At 66.4% G+C, this 15,300-nt stretch overlaps 5 protein-coding genes across 5 annotated transcripts in view; 3 read left to right on the top strand and 2 right to left on the bottom strand.

Annotated features, from left to right (window-relative positions):
- EMIHUDRAFT_425849 (hypothetical protein) overlaps positions 1 to 1,164 on the bottom strand; it is a gene marked incomplete at both ends in the record, with an annotated part of 2,475 nt that extends 1,311 nt beyond the window's left edge. The window contains 3 exons of the mRNA XM_005775285.1: positions 171 to 227; positions 371 to 503; positions 732 to 1,164. Coding sequence (XP_005775342.1) covers positions 171 to 227; positions 371 to 503; positions 732 to 1,164 — 623 coding nt within the window. The remainder of the gene's footprint in view (positions 1 to 170; positions 228 to 370; positions 504 to 731) is intronic.
- Positions 1,165 to 1,434: 270 nt separating this feature from the next.
- EMIHUDRAFT_47260 (hypothetical protein) lies at positions 1,435 to 2,213 on the top strand (the record flags this gene model as incomplete). The annotated part of the gene is made up of 4 exons (XM_005775284.1): positions 1,435 to 1,537; positions 1,612 to 1,703; positions 1,844 to 2,020; positions 2,145 to 2,213. Coding segments are annotated over 4 exons (441 nt in total), but the record flags the coding sequence as incomplete, so codon positions are not given.
- An 884-nt stretch (positions 2,214 to 3,097) lies between these two features.
- EMIHUDRAFT_447720 (hypothetical protein) lies at positions 3,098 to 4,167 on the top strand (the record flags this gene model as incomplete). The annotated part of the gene is made up of 2 exons (XM_005775283.1): positions 3,098 to 3,319; positions 3,389 to 4,167. The coding sequence occupies 2 exons, from the start codon at positions 3,098 to 3,100 to the stop codon at positions 3,908 to 3,910; spliced, it is 744 nt and encodes a 247-aa protein (XP_005775340.1). The 3' UTR covers positions 3,911 to 4,167.
- A 69-nt stretch (positions 4,168 to 4,236) lies between these two features.
- On the bottom strand, positions 4,237 to 4,686 carry EMIHUDRAFT_447719 (hypothetical protein; the record flags this gene model as incomplete). Its single annotated transcript, XM_005775282.1, has 2 exons — positions 4,375 to 4,686; positions 4,237 to 4,246 (listed from the first exon to the last, which is right to left on the bottom strand). The coding sequence occupies exons 1-2, from the start codon at positions 4,647 to 4,649 to the stop codon at positions 4,237 to 4,239; spliced, it is 285 nt and encodes a 94-aa protein (XP_005775339.1). The 5' UTR covers positions 4,650 to 4,686.
- A 173-nt stretch (positions 4,687 to 4,859) lies between these two features.
- On the top strand, positions 4,860 to 6,669 carry EMIHUDRAFT_195344 (hypothetical protein; the record flags this gene model as incomplete). The annotated part of the gene is made up of 8 exons (XM_005775281.1): positions 4,860 to 5,166; positions 5,245 to 5,435; positions 5,545 to 5,585; positions 5,876 to 5,934; positions 6,003 to 6,160; positions 6,278 to 6,356; positions 6,441 to 6,511; positions 6,589 to 6,669. The coding sequence occupies 8 exons, from the start codon at positions 4,860 to 4,862 to the stop codon at positions 6,667 to 6,669; spliced, it is 987 nt and encodes a 328-aa protein (XP_005775338.1).
- Positions 6,670 to 15,300: the final 8,631 nt, after the last annotated feature.

The following is a 15,300-nucleotide window of genomic DNA, read 5'->3' as shown; positions in this document are numbered from 1 at the left end:
CAGAAAGAAAGAAAGAAAACAGACGGGGTCCCACCTCTCGCAGGAAGTGTGACAGGCGGCGCGGGTCCTCCTCTCCTGCGGAGCAGCGGCTCAGGGGCAGGGTCAGGGCAGGGGGTAGGCAAGGAGCGGCGGGGCGGCGGTCGCGCGGGTCGCCCCAGTCGGAGCCGAACTGGTTGGTGTCTTCGGCGATCAGGTTGATCTCGCGCACGCCTCGCTCGACGAGCAGCCTCGCCTACAACCTCGGCTGAGCTCGGCTGAGCTCGGCTGAGCTCGGCTGATCTCCTCTGCTCGGCGGAGCTCGGCGGAGCTCGGCTGAGCTGCGGATCTCGGCGGATCTCGGCCGATCTCGGCGGATCTCGCCTCGGCCAACGCCGTGTCGAACGGCTTGGAGCGGAAGGCGCCGCGGAAGCCCGGGATGGCGCAAAAGGAGCAGGCGTGGTCGCAGCCCTCGGCGACGCGCAGGTAGGCTGTGTGCGCCGCGGTGAGCTGGAACCGGACTGTCTCTGGCCGGAACGGCACCTGGACAGGTCCGGGACAGGTCCGGGACAGGTCCGAGACACGTCCGGGACATTCCTCGAGGGCGGACGGCCACCGTCGCGGCGCCGACGAGCACGCTCGCCCTCTCCGCCGCCGAGTCGAGGCCTGGCTCGGTGTCGTCGGCGTCGGACGTCGACAGCGTGGCGAGGACGTGGCTCGGGATGTCGGCGTACCTGGGAGCGCGAGAGCAACACCGCCCTCGAGAGGCGTGGCTCCTCGGAGGGGAGGACGAGGAGTGGTGGTCCCGCATCTAGAGGCCGCGCACGACTCAAACCCGACGACGGCGTCCACCTCTGGCAGCTCGTCCGCCAGCTCCTCGGCGTAGCGCTGCGCCATGCACCCCGTCACGTAGAGGCCGCGCACGCGCGAGCTGCGGTCCGCCTTGAGCCTCGCCGCGTCGACGATCGCGGCGACCGACTCGCGCTTTGCATCCTCGACAAAGGCGCAGGTATTGACGACGACGATGTCAGCATTCTCCGGCTCGCGCACCACCCGCAGCCCGTGCCGCTGTAGATCGCCCAGCATCACCTCTGCGTCGACAGTGTTCTTCGGGCAGCCCAAAGCGACGAGTGCGACCGAGTGCTCCTGTGGCGTGATGCGTATGGGCGCGGCGGCAGCAGCGGCCATGCGCGGCGAGAGCCGCACTGCGGCTGCGCCGCCGGCGAGGGCGATAGAGAAGAAGATGTCCGAGCGCAGCATGCGCTGATCGCTCACCAGCCGCCGGCCCACTCGTCTCCTGTAGAGCGCACGCGCGGGGTCGACCAAGCAGCGCGAGCTCAGAGCTCTCCTGATCGAAACGAGAAAAAGCTTCGCAGGGAAAAACAAGAAAAAGAAAATCGGTTGCCTCCCGCGCTTGACCACCATCCGCCCCTTACGAACCAAATGCCGTCCGGAGTCGCCCTCTCTCGCCTGCGCAAGGAACTCGACATGCTGCATCGCGAGCCTCCGCCTGGCATCAGCGCCTGGGCCAAGGAGGACGGCTCCTTTGAGATTGAGGCCGGTGAGAGCGCCCGGCCGCACCCTCGCCGCCCGCAAACTGCCTCGGCGATTCACATCGACCGGCCTCGCGCACAGTGATCCACGGGGCGGAGGACACGCCGTACGCGCGGGGCAGCTTCCACCTGCTGCTCGCCGTGCCGGAGCGGTACCCCTTCGAGCCTCCGCGCGTGCAGGCGCCGCCGCCGCACCACCACCGGCCGCCACTTTCCCTGCCTGGGCGGCTGTTGTTTGTCCGCTCACGCCATCGTGGCACGGCACGCCTTCGCCACCGCCGCCTCCACCGCACGCGCCCCTTCGCCCGCCGCAGTTCACCACTCCCATCTACCACCCGAACATTGACTCTGCCGGCCGCATCTGCCTCGACATCCTCAACATGCCTCCCAAGGGCGCGTGGAAGCCGTCGCTCAACCTGCCGACCGTCCTCTCGTCGATCCAGCTCCTCATGTCCCACCCCAACCCCGACGACGGGCTCATGGTCGAGATTGTGCGCCCTCCCTCCCACGCCGTTTCGCCGACCCTTTGCGGACACTGCGCGTCCGCCACCGCGCGCCCGCAACTCGCCGCCGCCCGCCTCGCGCACCTCCTTACCCCCCCCCCCCCCTTCACAGACGCACGAGTACATCCACCACCCCGAGAGGTTCAAGCAGACGGCAGAGGAGCGCACCCGCCGCCATGCGCTCCCCGCCTCCGCCGCCTCCGCCTCCGCCGCCTACGCCCCCGCCTCCTCCGCCGCCGTCAGCTCCTCCACCGCCGCCTCTCCCCTGGCGGGTGGCGCCCCCGCTGCCGCGGAGAGCAGTGTCAAGGCGGCGGCGGCTGCCTCGGGCGCAGGCGGCGCCGCCGCTGCACTGCCGCCCTCCTCCTCGGTCGATGGCGGCGCGGCGGCGGGCATCAAAGGAGGCGCCGACGGGCCGGTCGCCCCGGCGGAGAGCGGCGGCGCAACGACCGCCGCCGCCGCCGAGACAGCCGACGCGACGACGTCGACTGGCTCTGCCGCCGCCGCTGCCGTGGATCCCGCCTCTGCCGCCTCTGCCGCCTCTGCCGCCTCCGCCGCCTCCGCCAAGCGGCAGCGGCTGGAGGGCGCCTCGGCGGTTGGCCACGAGCCGCAGGCGTGAGGAGGGTGCGCACAGGGTGGGAGGGCGGGCGGCTGGTGCCTGAGCAGCGCCCCGGCAGCAGCCCACCCTACCTGTACCTATACCTGTGCCCGTGCCCTCCTCCAGCGCCAGCGGGAGCGGCGGCGTGCAGCCGGCGCACCCGGCGCGAGTCTTCGGGCAACTCTCACATGCGAAGTGCTGGATTATACGTTCACTGTGTCCCTGAGGGCGGTGGCGGCGTGGTGCGCTGCCGTCGGCTCGTCCCGTCTTTTTACGTTCGTACTGTCGGTGACCTACCGTTCCGTCAAAAGAAATAATCGAATAAATCCAAAAAAAACGGACACACCAAATAAGCTTACAGAAATAGCGCGTTTTCTTCTTCACTGAATCCACCCCGTGCGATAAGACGAAGACGGAGGGCGCCGGCGGCGGCGCCGCCGGGAGAGACGGATTCGCAGCGCGGCGCAGGCATGAGCGGAGGTTACGTCGCGCCGTCCCTCGGCTCAGCCGACGCGGAAGGCTTCATGGCGCAGCTGGCGCAGGCTCCCGGCTCGAGCTTGGCCTCCAACGCCTACGGAGGCTCGGCCGCTTCCGGTAACGGCAGCAGCAGCTACGCAGCCACAGCCACAAACAGCAGCTACGCCTCGGCGGGCTTTGGCTCCGCGGCGAGGCCGGCGGAGGCGATGTCAGGAGTGGGCATGCCGCAGGCCGGCCCGCGCGGCCCGCGCACACGGATTTGCGCCGCTCATGTCGGCTTCAAGGCGCTCGCGCTGCTCGTGTACCTTATACCCGGCCTGTTCACCGGCTCGGAGTACGTGCCGACCTTTGTCGCGGTGGTGATGCTGTCAGCTCTCGACCTGTGGACCGTCAAGAATGTGACGGGGCGGCTGCTCGTCGGGCTCCGGTGGTGGAACGAGGTGGACGAGGCGAGCGGGCGCTCGCACTGGAGGTTCGAGTCGTTCGAGGAGCAGCGGTTCGTGCACGCGACCGACTCGACCGTCTTCTGGACCGCCCTCTTCGTCGCGCCCGCGCTGTGGCTGCTGCTCGCGCTCGGCTGCGTGCTGACGCTCAAGCTGCACTGGCTGGTGCTTGTGGTCGTCTGCCTGGGCATGACGGGTATCAACGTGTATGGCTACGTCAAGTGCAAGAAGGACGCGCGCAAGAAGATCGCCGCGCTGTCCGGCTCGGTCGCGCAGGAGTACGGCGGCCAGATCCTCGCGCGCGGCATGCGGCTGTGGCAGGGAGGCGCGCAGCAGGGCGAGCGGCAAAAGGTGCCGGGCTAGCCTCCGCTGGGAGCGAGTAGAGAGCGGCGGTGGCTCCGTCTGGGTCAAGGGAGGGGTGCGCCAGTGTCACGGAGGCCTTCCCTCCCGCTTCGCCCTCCCCCCGCCGCGGCCGGCACACACGCCTATCTTGCACAATGCAGGCTATTTACGGTTAGCCGCCGCGTGTTCCCGGTCACCTGGAGGCGGCGCGCGCTGCTGCCGGGGCCTAGCCTCAGCAGTGACAGTTTTGTCAGAATAGAGTTAGACAAGGACGTTTCGCTTTCCTGAGAAACACAGCTACGAAACTCTGTGCATCTGATGAGCGCCGTCACAGACCGCCGCGCCGACTAAAACTCCCTGTCAGAACTCCCTATATAACGATTGACAGCAGTCCACGGCCGTGCGGCGCAACTGCCTTCTCCGTCACCTCCTCCCGGTAGCACCAGATCTGCCGCACCGCCCGCAGCCACAGCACAACATCTCACTGAAAGACTGCGGGGTCCGGCCTGGCGGGCTCTGGAAAGAGGCTGAGGAGATATTCGGAGTAACTCTGGTAGGCGTCGTAGACTGCCTTGGAGCGGCCGCTCGTCTGCATGTACTTTAGGAACATCATGAAGACAAATATGCGCACGAACGAAGCAGTGCGGCCAAGGAGCCAGCTCTTAGGCTCTGCGACCTTGTCGTGTCCACTCGCCGCAGGTGCGTCCACCTTATCGTCCGCCGTGTCGCCCGGACGCCTGCGCGTGGCCTTCTTGGCCATCGCGTCCTGGGGACGGTGAGAGGCGCAGTGAGGGCGCACAGCGCCAGCCTCGCCGCGAGTAGGAGTCCTCCCTGCCGCCTTTGCTGAGGTTTCTTTTTATTTTTGCCTTTGGGAGGAGAAGGAGAAAAGTAGGATGAGCGCCCGCCGCCGCCCGCCGCCGCCCGCCGGGTTTCTATGCCGCCCCAGTTTGTGCCGGGCGACCGATGAGGGATGACCAACGTGGCCCTGGTGCTGCTCGATGACGCGGGCGCGGGCGACGCTGGCGTGCTCGGCCACCCGATCCTCCGCACGCCGCACATAGACGCGTTTGCGAGGAGCGGCGTCCGCTTCTCGGCGGCTTACGCCGGCGCACCAAACTGCTCTCCGTCACGCGCTGCACTGCTCACGGGCCGCGCACCTTTCCGCACCGGCGTTTACGATTTTCTCTCGAAGCGCTCGGGCTCGATGCACCTCGCTGCGGGCGAGACGACCATTGCGGCGCTGCTGCGCGCGAGCGGGTACCAGACCCTTCACCTCGGTGCCCGCCGCCTCACGCCCGCCCTGCCCCTCCCGCACCCACGCACGTGTCGTGCCGCACGCCCAAACGCACTCGCAGGCAAGTGGCATCTCAGCCGGCGCGGCGCCGGACACGGCTTTGCGCCCCCGCACTTTGGGTTTGATCACTCCAACGAGTCGTATGCTCCAGCGTCGCAGCTCGTCGCCGCCTTTGGCGGCTGGCTGCGCGGCGGTCGGCGGCGCGGCGCGCCATTCTTCGCCTATCTCGCGCTCTGGGAGCCGCACGAGCCGGTGCAGCTGTGGTCGCCGCCCGCCTTCCGGCGGCTGTACGAGGGCAGCGGCGGCGATGCCAGTGGCGGCGGCGACAGCATCAGTGGCGATGCGGATCTTGCCGCCAGAGGCCGCCAACATCCGGCAGGCGGTGGCCGATGCGTGTGGCGGGTGGCGCGTGCGCCTCCCCGGGTCTATTATGGCTGCCTCTCGGCGGTGGACACGGCGATCGGGCGGCTGCTTTCGGAGCTCGGCAGACACAATGAGGGGCTCGCGTCTCTCGACCCACAGCGCCGGCGCGTCACCACGGGGGGTGCATGGACAGGCGCGGCGGGCGTGCGCGAAGACACTTTGGTGGCGCTGGCATCTGACAACGGGCCGGAGCACCGCGGGCGCCACCTAATTGGGCCACTCGATCGGGTGGCGCATCTGCCGTGTTAAAGCGTGAGTGCATGAGTCAGGCGCCACTCATGGGGCTCCAGCGGAGGGCTGCGCGGCGCCAAGGGCTACGTCTACGAAGGTCGGCGAAGCTGCATGCTCTCACCCCGGAGCGACGCCAGGCTGTGAGCGTGGCGTGACTTGCTGTAGGGGGCATCCGCGTGCCGCTGTTCCTGCAGTGGCCCGCTTTTACGCGGGGCCAGTCGGCGACGGTGCAGACGCCTGTGCATTTGTGGGACCTGCTGCCCACGTTGGTCGAGGCGGCGGGCGTCCCTCTCGACGCGGACACGCGGGGCGAGCTCGACGGCGTCTCTCTCCTGCCGCTGGCCGCCGCGGCGCTCGCCGGCGCGTGCACTCACACCATCCAACCTCGACGCTCTCTAGGTTGCGTCTCGCTCTCGCCCACTCGCCCCGCTCCCCATCAGGCGACGAGCGCAGCACGCGGCCGTTTGGCCGACGCAGGCCACTATGGTGGGCAATGCACCGGGGGCGCGGTGGTATGCAGTACGCGTTGCGCGAAGGCGTGCAAAGCCCCGGGGCAGGCCGTCAAGCATCACGTTGCTGCATGAATGCGAGTGTTTCCTGCAGGCGAGTGGAAGCTGCTCGCGGGGTACGGCGACACGCCAAGCCGGTCGCACGGGCCCGCTCCCGGCGGCGAGGTGTTTGGCTTGCAGCCACAGTGTCTCGCGCGCGGGACCCTGACCCGGCTCCACGCCCGGCGGCACCCTCGCCGTAGGTAACAGAGTGGCTGCGTGCGTGCGAGCTCGGCCGTGCCGAGCTCTACCGCGTCTCGCACGACCCGACTGAGGCCCGCTGACCCTTGTCGCGCAAGCAGGACGTCGGGGCGTTTCCCCGAAGAAGCTTCTCACATGGCGCTTCATGTAGGCCGTCGACCTCGCCGCCCGCGAGCCGGCGCGCACCGCGCGCATGCGGCGGCGGCTGCAGCAATTGGTGCGCGATGCCACGGCGCGCGGGCCTCGGGTGGTCAGCTGGAGCGAGAGGTCGCCGGCCTGCCCGAGACGGAACGCGCGGCTGAATGTGACAGAGCTGTGCTGCCGTGAGGGCTGAAAGTGAGGCATGAGTGCAGGGTACTGTACGATGAACAGGGTGTTGCAGAGGGCTGGTGACGTGGCGGGTGGGGCGTCTGCCGAGGAGGCAGGAGCGAGGACTTCCAGCCGCGCGGAGCGTGCTGCTGTGTGCTGAGCTGGCGCTGGAGAGGCGCTGCGCAGATGAGTGTTTTCTCTCGCTACTCGCAGCCCGACAGAGCTCCTCCGTGCACTCATCTCTCATGCATCGTTCGTGAAAACTCTATAAGACGGCACACAGACACGAGAACACATAACACAAGAGAACAACGATAGCTCCAGTACAACGAGTCAAGAACAAGCTCAAACTCCAGTGGCAATAGGGGGCTACGCGCCCCACCCGAGCGTGGCGCGCGACCCTACACATGGACAATCTGGCGCCGCATCCAGCATACACATACACATACACACCACACACCGCATAGCACGACCAAACCTCCCTCACGCTCACTGCAAGCAGTCCACCCCCCCCCCCCCCCCTTCTCCCCTCGCAGTGCCTCCTCCCCCCACTAGTCACCCCCCAAAGTCGCAGAGAGCTGCGCAGCAGGCCAGCGCCGCTCTGCATGCGGTGCTGCGCCGCTCTACACGTGGTGCTGTGCCGACGGCTCGGCCTCGGAAGGCTCGGCCTCGGACGGCTCGGCCTCTGGCTCCACCGTGCTGACGGAACCGACGCTCGAGGAGCGGAGGACGCCCAGAGTGCGTCGGAGGAAGCTGCCCGAACGACGGAGGTCCACCTGCGCCTTTGTGGGAGTCGCGCCGAGGCTCTTTGCAACAAGCACGAGCGACACCTGCAGAGAGCATGGATGATGTAACGTGACCACCCTCGCGACGCGACGATGGGATTTGCGCGCGCCTCGTGGTGGCGTCCCGGAAAGCACGAGCGCGCGACCTGGCTGCTGTAGAGGCCGCCAGCAATGAGCTCCTGCGGCGTGGTCTCGAAAAACTTGGCGAACAAGCAGCCGCCGCGCGTGGGGTCGTTCTCGTGCGCCATCACGATCGGGAGCTTGTCCGCGCGCGCCTGTTTGACCTGCTCGCCCAGCCGCTCGTCCGACCACGTTTCCTCGTTGAGGTAAAGGAGCATGTGTGTCGCTTGCTCCGGAGTGTCGGAGGTCGAGACCGAGAGGCCGGCAAAAGCAGAGGCGAGCTCGTTTGCGAGCCGCTCTGCGCCCGCGTTGGCCGGCGAGGCCCACACGCGCACCTGCTTGGCAAGGTCACTCGCGTCAGCGCCCGCGCTGGTGTTGCTGGCGCGCCAGTAGCCGGGCGGGGAGCACCTGCTTGGCAAAGGCGAACGACCGGATCCGCGGCTCGCCCGGCACGCAGAGCGGGAGGGAGACCATCTGCGAGAAGGCGGGCGAGCAGAGGAGCAGCGCCTAGCACAAGCGGAGACGGTCTCCTGGACAGAGAGGGTCTGCGGAGCCACCGCGGCCTGGTGTTGCCTCGGCGATGAGCTTGAGGGAGACACGCTGGAATTCCTTGATGCGCATCCACGCTGTGTGCGGCCGGTCCTGATCGAATATGGCCGGCTGCAGGCCCTCGGGGCATTCGGCCCGCAACACCGCCAGCGTCCCTCCGCCCTTGGCCGGGTCCATCTCCTGCACTAAGATCAGCGGTTTGTTCATCTCGAGCGACGAGCGAACCTCCCGGAGGCAGTTCTGCGGCGCGGGAAAGCGGGAGGTGAGGCGTTCAGTGCTGCGGGGAGAGTAGCGGGCGGAGGGGGAGGGGTAGCGCCTTGGAGCGGAAGTAGCCCTGCGAGAGGAAGATGAGGATCGCCTGCGAGTGCCGGATGTACTCCTCGAGCGCCCCGATGTCTTCGAGGTCATCGACATCGACGAAGACTTTTACGCCGGGCAGCAGCAGCATCAGCTGCTTCTTGATGACGGCGACGGCGTCTTGACCGGTGCTCCAGATGTGGCTGTTGAAGAGATGCCACGTGATGCCTTTCGCCACCGTCAGCTCGGGCCTCTGGTTGGTCGAGACGAGCCGAATCGTGGGGACCTCGGCGAAGCGGCGGGCGGCGACGATGCCGGCGACGAAGAAGAACACGAGCGTGATGGCGACGAGGGCGATCATCGTGTTCACGATCACGTTGAGCTTGCCGAAGCCGAGGATGGCGAAGGGATCTGCCTCCGGGTACCGCTCCTCGATGCCGAGGAAGATGGTTGTCCAGTTGGCGCCCAGGAAGAGGAGGAGGAGCACGAAGCCCATGGCGACGGCGAGGCAATTATCCTCGATCCGCTTGTACGGCCGCACGGCGGCAAGCGCGACGGCGTAGAAGGAGCAAATGAGGGTCGCGACCACGAGGCGAACAAAGGCGCGCTCCTCCGGTATCAGCAGCACCGCGCCAGTCAGCACGAGCTTGCGCGCCAGCTCGAGCGCCTCCCACCAGAAGTAGGTCAGCTCGTACTCCCGGTGGAGGAAAGCGGTGGCGCGCGTGAGCGCAGTCCGCGCCTTGGCCTGCAGCGGCTTGTAGCAAACGATGAGGAGCGAGGAGTAGAGGACGAGCGAGCCGAGCGGCCAGAGGACGATGAAGCCAATGGCGAGATTCTTGATGGGCCCGTGGTCCTCAGTGCCGCACTCGACGCTCGCGTCCTGCCGCATGTAGCTGATCTGCTCCAGCGGCTCATCGGGCCGAGAAGTGGTGTACGCCTATTGAGCGACACCACAAGCAGTGAGGCGACAGCAGTGAAAGGCAACGGGATGAGCCAAGTGCGGCGCCTGGCAGCTCCACGAACGGAATATGGAGGCGCTGATGGACGGGACAAAGCAGAAGATCAGCACGAGGCAGGCCGGCGTGAGGTCGAGCACGCCGAGGGCTGCCTCCGCTCGCCAAGATATCAGCGAAGTCGACACCTGTGACTCCTCTGTGGACATCACTGAGAGCACTGTCATCGTCGATGCGGCGGAGGCGGCGGAGAAGCTCTCAAGGCGCCGGGTCGCGCTGAACGATGCTTCGCCACTATCCGTCTGAGCACTGCTCTTGCTGCTGCCCCCAGCACGCCAGCGAGCATGGAGCCGACGCCCTATGCCCGCAAGCAGAAACAACGCGATCAGGCCGATGGGAGAGACAGCGATGGCGACGAGGCGGGACCGGTACGAGAGGCACTGCGCCGGCAGGAATACACCAGACCAATCGATGGCGACGGCTTTGGACACCGCATCGGTCCAGCCCGTGTACTCCTCCGGCAGCCGCGCCGAGTAGGTGGTCGAGAGGACGATGCAGACCTGCCAGAAGCTGAAGAGGATCTTCATCTTGGCTGTCAGGCCCATACCGACGTAGTAGACGACAGTGCGGTCGGCAAAGCGGAGCGGAGGGCCGACGCAGGACTTCTCCCGCCAATCAGTCCTGCTGTAGCAATACGCTGCGAGGCCGCACGCGACGCAGAGGGAGAGGACGATGCCGGCGATGCGGCCCGCTGCCCCGCCGACCGAGAGGCACTTGTCGCACTTGACGCCGTTGACGAGGTAGTGATTCTCCGCGACGCAGAGCTGGCACTCGGGGCCTTTGAAGTCCGAAGCGCAGTACTCGTTCGAGCCCGCCTCCTCCAAACGGCGAGACGCCTGCTTGGCTCCGCGCTCGTTGCCGGCGCATCGCGCCTCGCCTGCCCTGTCGCCCCCGCCAAAGGCGCGGCACGCCGTCAGCACGGCGGAGGAGGAGCTGGCGCGCCAGTAGCCGGGCAGAACGACGAGGGTCTCGAGGGTGGTGCCGTCCGGGCAGTCGGCGTGTGGCGGGCAAGGCTTGCAGTACTTGGTTGGGGATCTGAAGATGCCGCCCGGGTCCGAGAAAGTGTCCTGCAAGTAGTAGTCGTCCATGCAAAACGAGCAGGTGGTGCTGCCGTTGGCCGAGCTGAGGGGGTGAGGACACGGGACACAAAGGCCCTGACCAGCGTTGGCGGCGTAACGGCCAGCCTCGCACGCGTCGCACGCGTCGCTGCCTTGATCCGACGAGGTGCCGGGAAGACAAGATTCGCACTCGGACCGCCCCGCTTGTGCGGCGAAAGTGCCAGGCGAGCACGGCGTCGGATGGACGCTGCCCGTGGAGCAGGCGCTGCCAGTGGGGCAGGCCGTGCACTCGCTCGCGGCGGTGAGGTTGGTGGCGCGCGAGTAGCTGCCAGCCTCGCACGGCAGCGGCTTCGACGCGCCCGGCTCGCAGTAGCTGCCTTTCTCGCAGTCGCGACAGCCCGTCGCGCCCGTGTCGTTCTGGTAGGTCCCGCCGGCGCAGCTGCCGCACTCGGCGAGGCCACTGTCAAGACCGAAGCTGCCAGCGCGGCAAGGCTCACAGGTCTCAATGCTGTCTGCTCCGGTCTTAGAGCCCGAGGTGCCGGCAGGGCAGAGAAGGCACGATTCGATTGAGGTGGACCTGGTTTCCGGGTTGTACCTGCCGGCGGGACACACTTGCCGCACCATGCTCCCGTCCACCACCTCGCAGAAGCCGCCCGGCTCGCAGTCCTCACACTTCGAGCTCCCGATGTTGGCCGAGTAGGTTCCTGTAGGGCAGACGGTGCAGTTCGCCTGGCCGGTCCCCGACTGGTACTGTCCGCGCGGGCACTTGAGGCAGTCCTCCGCCCTAGACGCTCCGAGCAGCGGCATGTAAGTTCCCTCGGCGCAAGGCGTCGGGTTTACGGTCCTCTCTGCGCAGTGGAAACCGAACGGGCAAATCCCGCTGCATCTAGCGGTCTCAAGGTTGGTGGCGTCGCCGTAGTACCTCTCAGGGCAGGCGTTGCAGCCGAGCACGTCGCCCTCGAATGCGCCACGGGTGGGCATCCATTCGCCGAGAGGGCAGGGGAACCAGCTTATCTCGGAGTTCGCCAGGATAGTGACTCCATCTCTGACCGCGATGTTGCTCACAAAGATCGAGTCGTCCACCGAGCCCTGCATGGAATCGGAGGGCCAGCCGCTATAGAAGAAGGCCGAGGCTGTGCTGGCTCGGTTGTTGCTCAGATTGGACCGCACGAGGGTTGCAATACTCGTGGCACTCTCGAACTTGTCTCCGCCGCCGCGTCTCTCGGCCGTGCTGCTCGTCACGGCGCTGTCGGACAGCGAAAGCTTACCACTTTCGGCCATGGCGATGCCGCCGCCATTGGCGCCGGCGGAGCAATCGGCAATGCTCGAGCTATCGGTGAGCGCAAGCGCGCCGCTCTGCCGGATCGAGATGCCGCCGCCGTCGCCCTTCGCGCGGCAGCCAGAGAGGCTCGACCTCTCGAGCTCGACATCTCCGCTCTCGGCCATGGCGATGCCGCCGCCATCTTCACCGGACTCGGAATCCTTGATGCTCGAGTCGGCCAGTTTGAGAGACCCCGCACCGGACCCTTGGATGGCCCCGCCGCCGTTCTCGGAGTAGCCGTTGACGAGCGTCAGCCCTCGGAGGGTGAGACTGCAGCCGCCGGAGAGGGAGAAGAGCCGCGAACGACGCTGTCCGTCGAGGGTCGCGCCGACTCCGCGGCTGCGAATCTCAAGCGAGATGTTAGCGCTGCATTCAAGCGATGAGTCGAGCACCTCTGAGGCGCGGCGTGTCTCGTCGTCGTATCCGTCGCACCTCCCCGGAAGCACAAGAGTGCCCACGCGCGCCCACGTGCTTGTTTCGCCCACACCCTCCATGCACTCGCAGGCAGACTGGCAGTAGCACTTGCAGTCGAAGGGATGATAGCAGTGGTACTCGACGTTCGTCGTGTTCGGATGAATTTCTGTGCAAGAGTCGATGCAGTGCTCAAGGGAGCACTGCGAGGCAGCCTGCTCATCGCATATCTCTTTGTCGAGATTGCTCTCACACCTACCCGCATCAGGGAAACTTTCCCAGCCGTGGTAGGACAGCGGCAGCGGAGGCGGCGTTGGTGCCATCTCAGGCGGATACGGCGGCAGCGGCGGAAAGCACTGACTGTGAGCGATAGGCTCCACCGCTGGCGTGTGTGCGGGCACCACCGATCCTTCTCGCAGCTCGCGCAGCTCGCCGTCATCGAGGGCGCCGTTGAAGACAAAGACGTCACGCATCTCGCCTCGAAAGTAGGGGTCGTACCCCCAGTGGCTCTTGCCCACGTACAAGCCCGAGCGTGCGACCGCAGGCGGCAGAGGCAACGAACCGGAGCCCCTGGGTACGCCGTCCCAATACATCGTGACTGTCTCGTCCGGCTTGTGGACAACCGCCACGTGAGTCCACACGTCGACTGGGAACGCTCCGCAGACCCATCTGTCGGATGGTGGAGTAGCCGGGCACGGGCCTTGAGAGGGTGCGAATGAATACTGTGTCGACCCCAGATAGACATCATACGCCACTCCGTATTGAAATGCGACCACTATGTTGTCGGACCCTCCCCCATTACCAAAATCGATCAGCCGATCCCCCTGGTTCCCCGACCTGCTTCGCTTGACCCAAGCAGCGACGGTCAGACCAAGACTCCCGCCAATGTGATCCGGCGCCTTGGCATTGACGTAAAAGTCGGTCCCGTCAAAGGCTACCGCGTTGATGCACAGCGGCGAGCGTGGTGGCGTCGGCGGAGAAGGCGGCAGCGAGGGCGGTGACGGTGGAAGAGGCGGAGGAGACGGCGGCAGAGGCGGAGGAGACGGCGAGGGCACTGCCAGCGTCAGAATCGTGTGTACAAAGGTGCCAAAGTTGCCACAAAAAACCTGCCATCCTGCGCCGAGCGGCGGCGAGGACCTGTCGTCAGAGAAAAGGTAGGCGTCTGCAGTGCAGGATCCCGCCCCATCGAGGGCGTTCCATTCAGTGGTGCTCGGAGCAATAGATTGAAAAAGCCATGTGGAACGTTCACCGCCACCATTGCAAGAAGGATCCCAGTAGATGTAATGCGAGGACGAGGCGTCGCGATAGTACGGCGCTCCTGAGGCGGTGAAGCCGGCGGCGAGGTACTCCAAACCGCCGAGAAAGCCTGTTTGGTAGCTGCAGCCCCCAGAGACCACAAAAGGCGGCGGCAGCGGTGGCGACAATGGCGGCGGCGGCGGCGACAATGGCGGTGGCGGCGACGGCGGTGGCGGCGACGGCGGCGTGGATCCCAACCTGATGTGGGCGCCCGGGGCCAGCAGGATCACCGCGTCCTGGCCCGTGCTCACTGCTTCAGCAATCAGGTTCCGAAGCTCATTCTCCGTCGCAGCGTGAGTCTCCCCAGGCCGAACAGGGGGCAGCGGCGGCAGCGGCGGCGGGGATGGTGGCAGAGGCGGTGTTGCGGGAGGAGGCGGCGACAGCGGCGGTGGCGGCGGCGCCGACGGCGGCGGCGGTGGGAGTGCCGGCGGTGGGAGTGACGGCGGCAGCGGACACTCGACCAGCCAGCTGATAAACCTGCTTCCACTTGTTGAGCCAAACAGCCTCGTGCCAGCACGGCCCGTGTAGCGCAAATTGTAAGGCTCGTACGTGATGCCGTTGCAGTATTCCTGCGCCATCACTGCAACGGTTGCTTCTTCCAAAGTCGCTGCGTTCACCTCCGGAAAGCAATAGCCACCGTACGCTACATCGATGTACATGTCACTGTAGGGCCCGGTGAGCGGGCAGGGCGGCGAAGGTGGCGGAGACGGCGGGGAAGGCGGGGAAGGCGGCGGCGATGGTGGAGCGGGCGGAGCGGACGGTACGGCGGCACAATAGCAAAGCAGCCGGTAGCCAGAGTAGCAAAAGCTGTTCCAATCAGGACATTCGTTGCAACCAGAGTAGCTGCTGCCGCTCCGGCTGTAGTAGCAGGTCGATCCGGATACGGTTGGGTTGATCCCCCAGCCACCAGCTACCGCAGTGCACGAGATTCCATGCTCAGCGTAAGCGATCACAATCTCTGTCGCGTTGAGTTCAGGCATGTCGGCATCGCAGGAGCCACCCAAGTCAGAGCACACGGAGCCGCATGCCTGCCCATCGTTTCCAAGGTGATACGATGGCGGCGGCAGCGGTGGCAGCGACGGCGGAGACGGCGGAGCAGGAGGCAGCAGCGGGGGCAGCGGTGACGCAGGCGGGTCGTCATACGTTGTGGCCGCGCCCGGGACTATGAAGACGCTCGATGCGAGGTGCAAGGCCGGCGCGTCCATGATTTGCAAACGGAGGGTTTGGGGGTTTTGATTGTCCCCCCCCCGGAGCACGGAGGGAGTGTTGTGTATTTTTTTCAGACCAGATGAATACTTGCGTCTTTCGATGTACATAATGAAGAAACTCGAACGGCGCACAGCAGCGCGAGGAGGACCGCGGCCGGCGACGTACATCCTGAGAGAGAGATTTTTCAATACCAAACAAATCTAACACTCACACGTCATTTGTGACTTGGGCTCGGCAGCTTGTCAGCCCTCAGCCGAAGCTGGGGCCGGTCCCGTAGCCGAGAGAGCCCGCGCCGATGAGTTCGACGCGGTCGGGGGGGCCTGCGGAGAGGCCAGCGAGATGGCGA

Source organism: Emiliania huxleyi (assembly GCF_000372725.1).
Source record: "Emiliania huxleyi CCMP1516 unplaced genomic scaffold EMIHUscaffold_3, whole genome shotgun sequence".
Taxonomy (NCBI): domain Eukaryota; phylum Haptophyta; order Isochrysidales; family Noelaerhabdaceae; genus Emiliania; species Emiliania huxleyi.
This window is presented reverse-complemented; position numbering and strand designations above follow the sequence as displayed.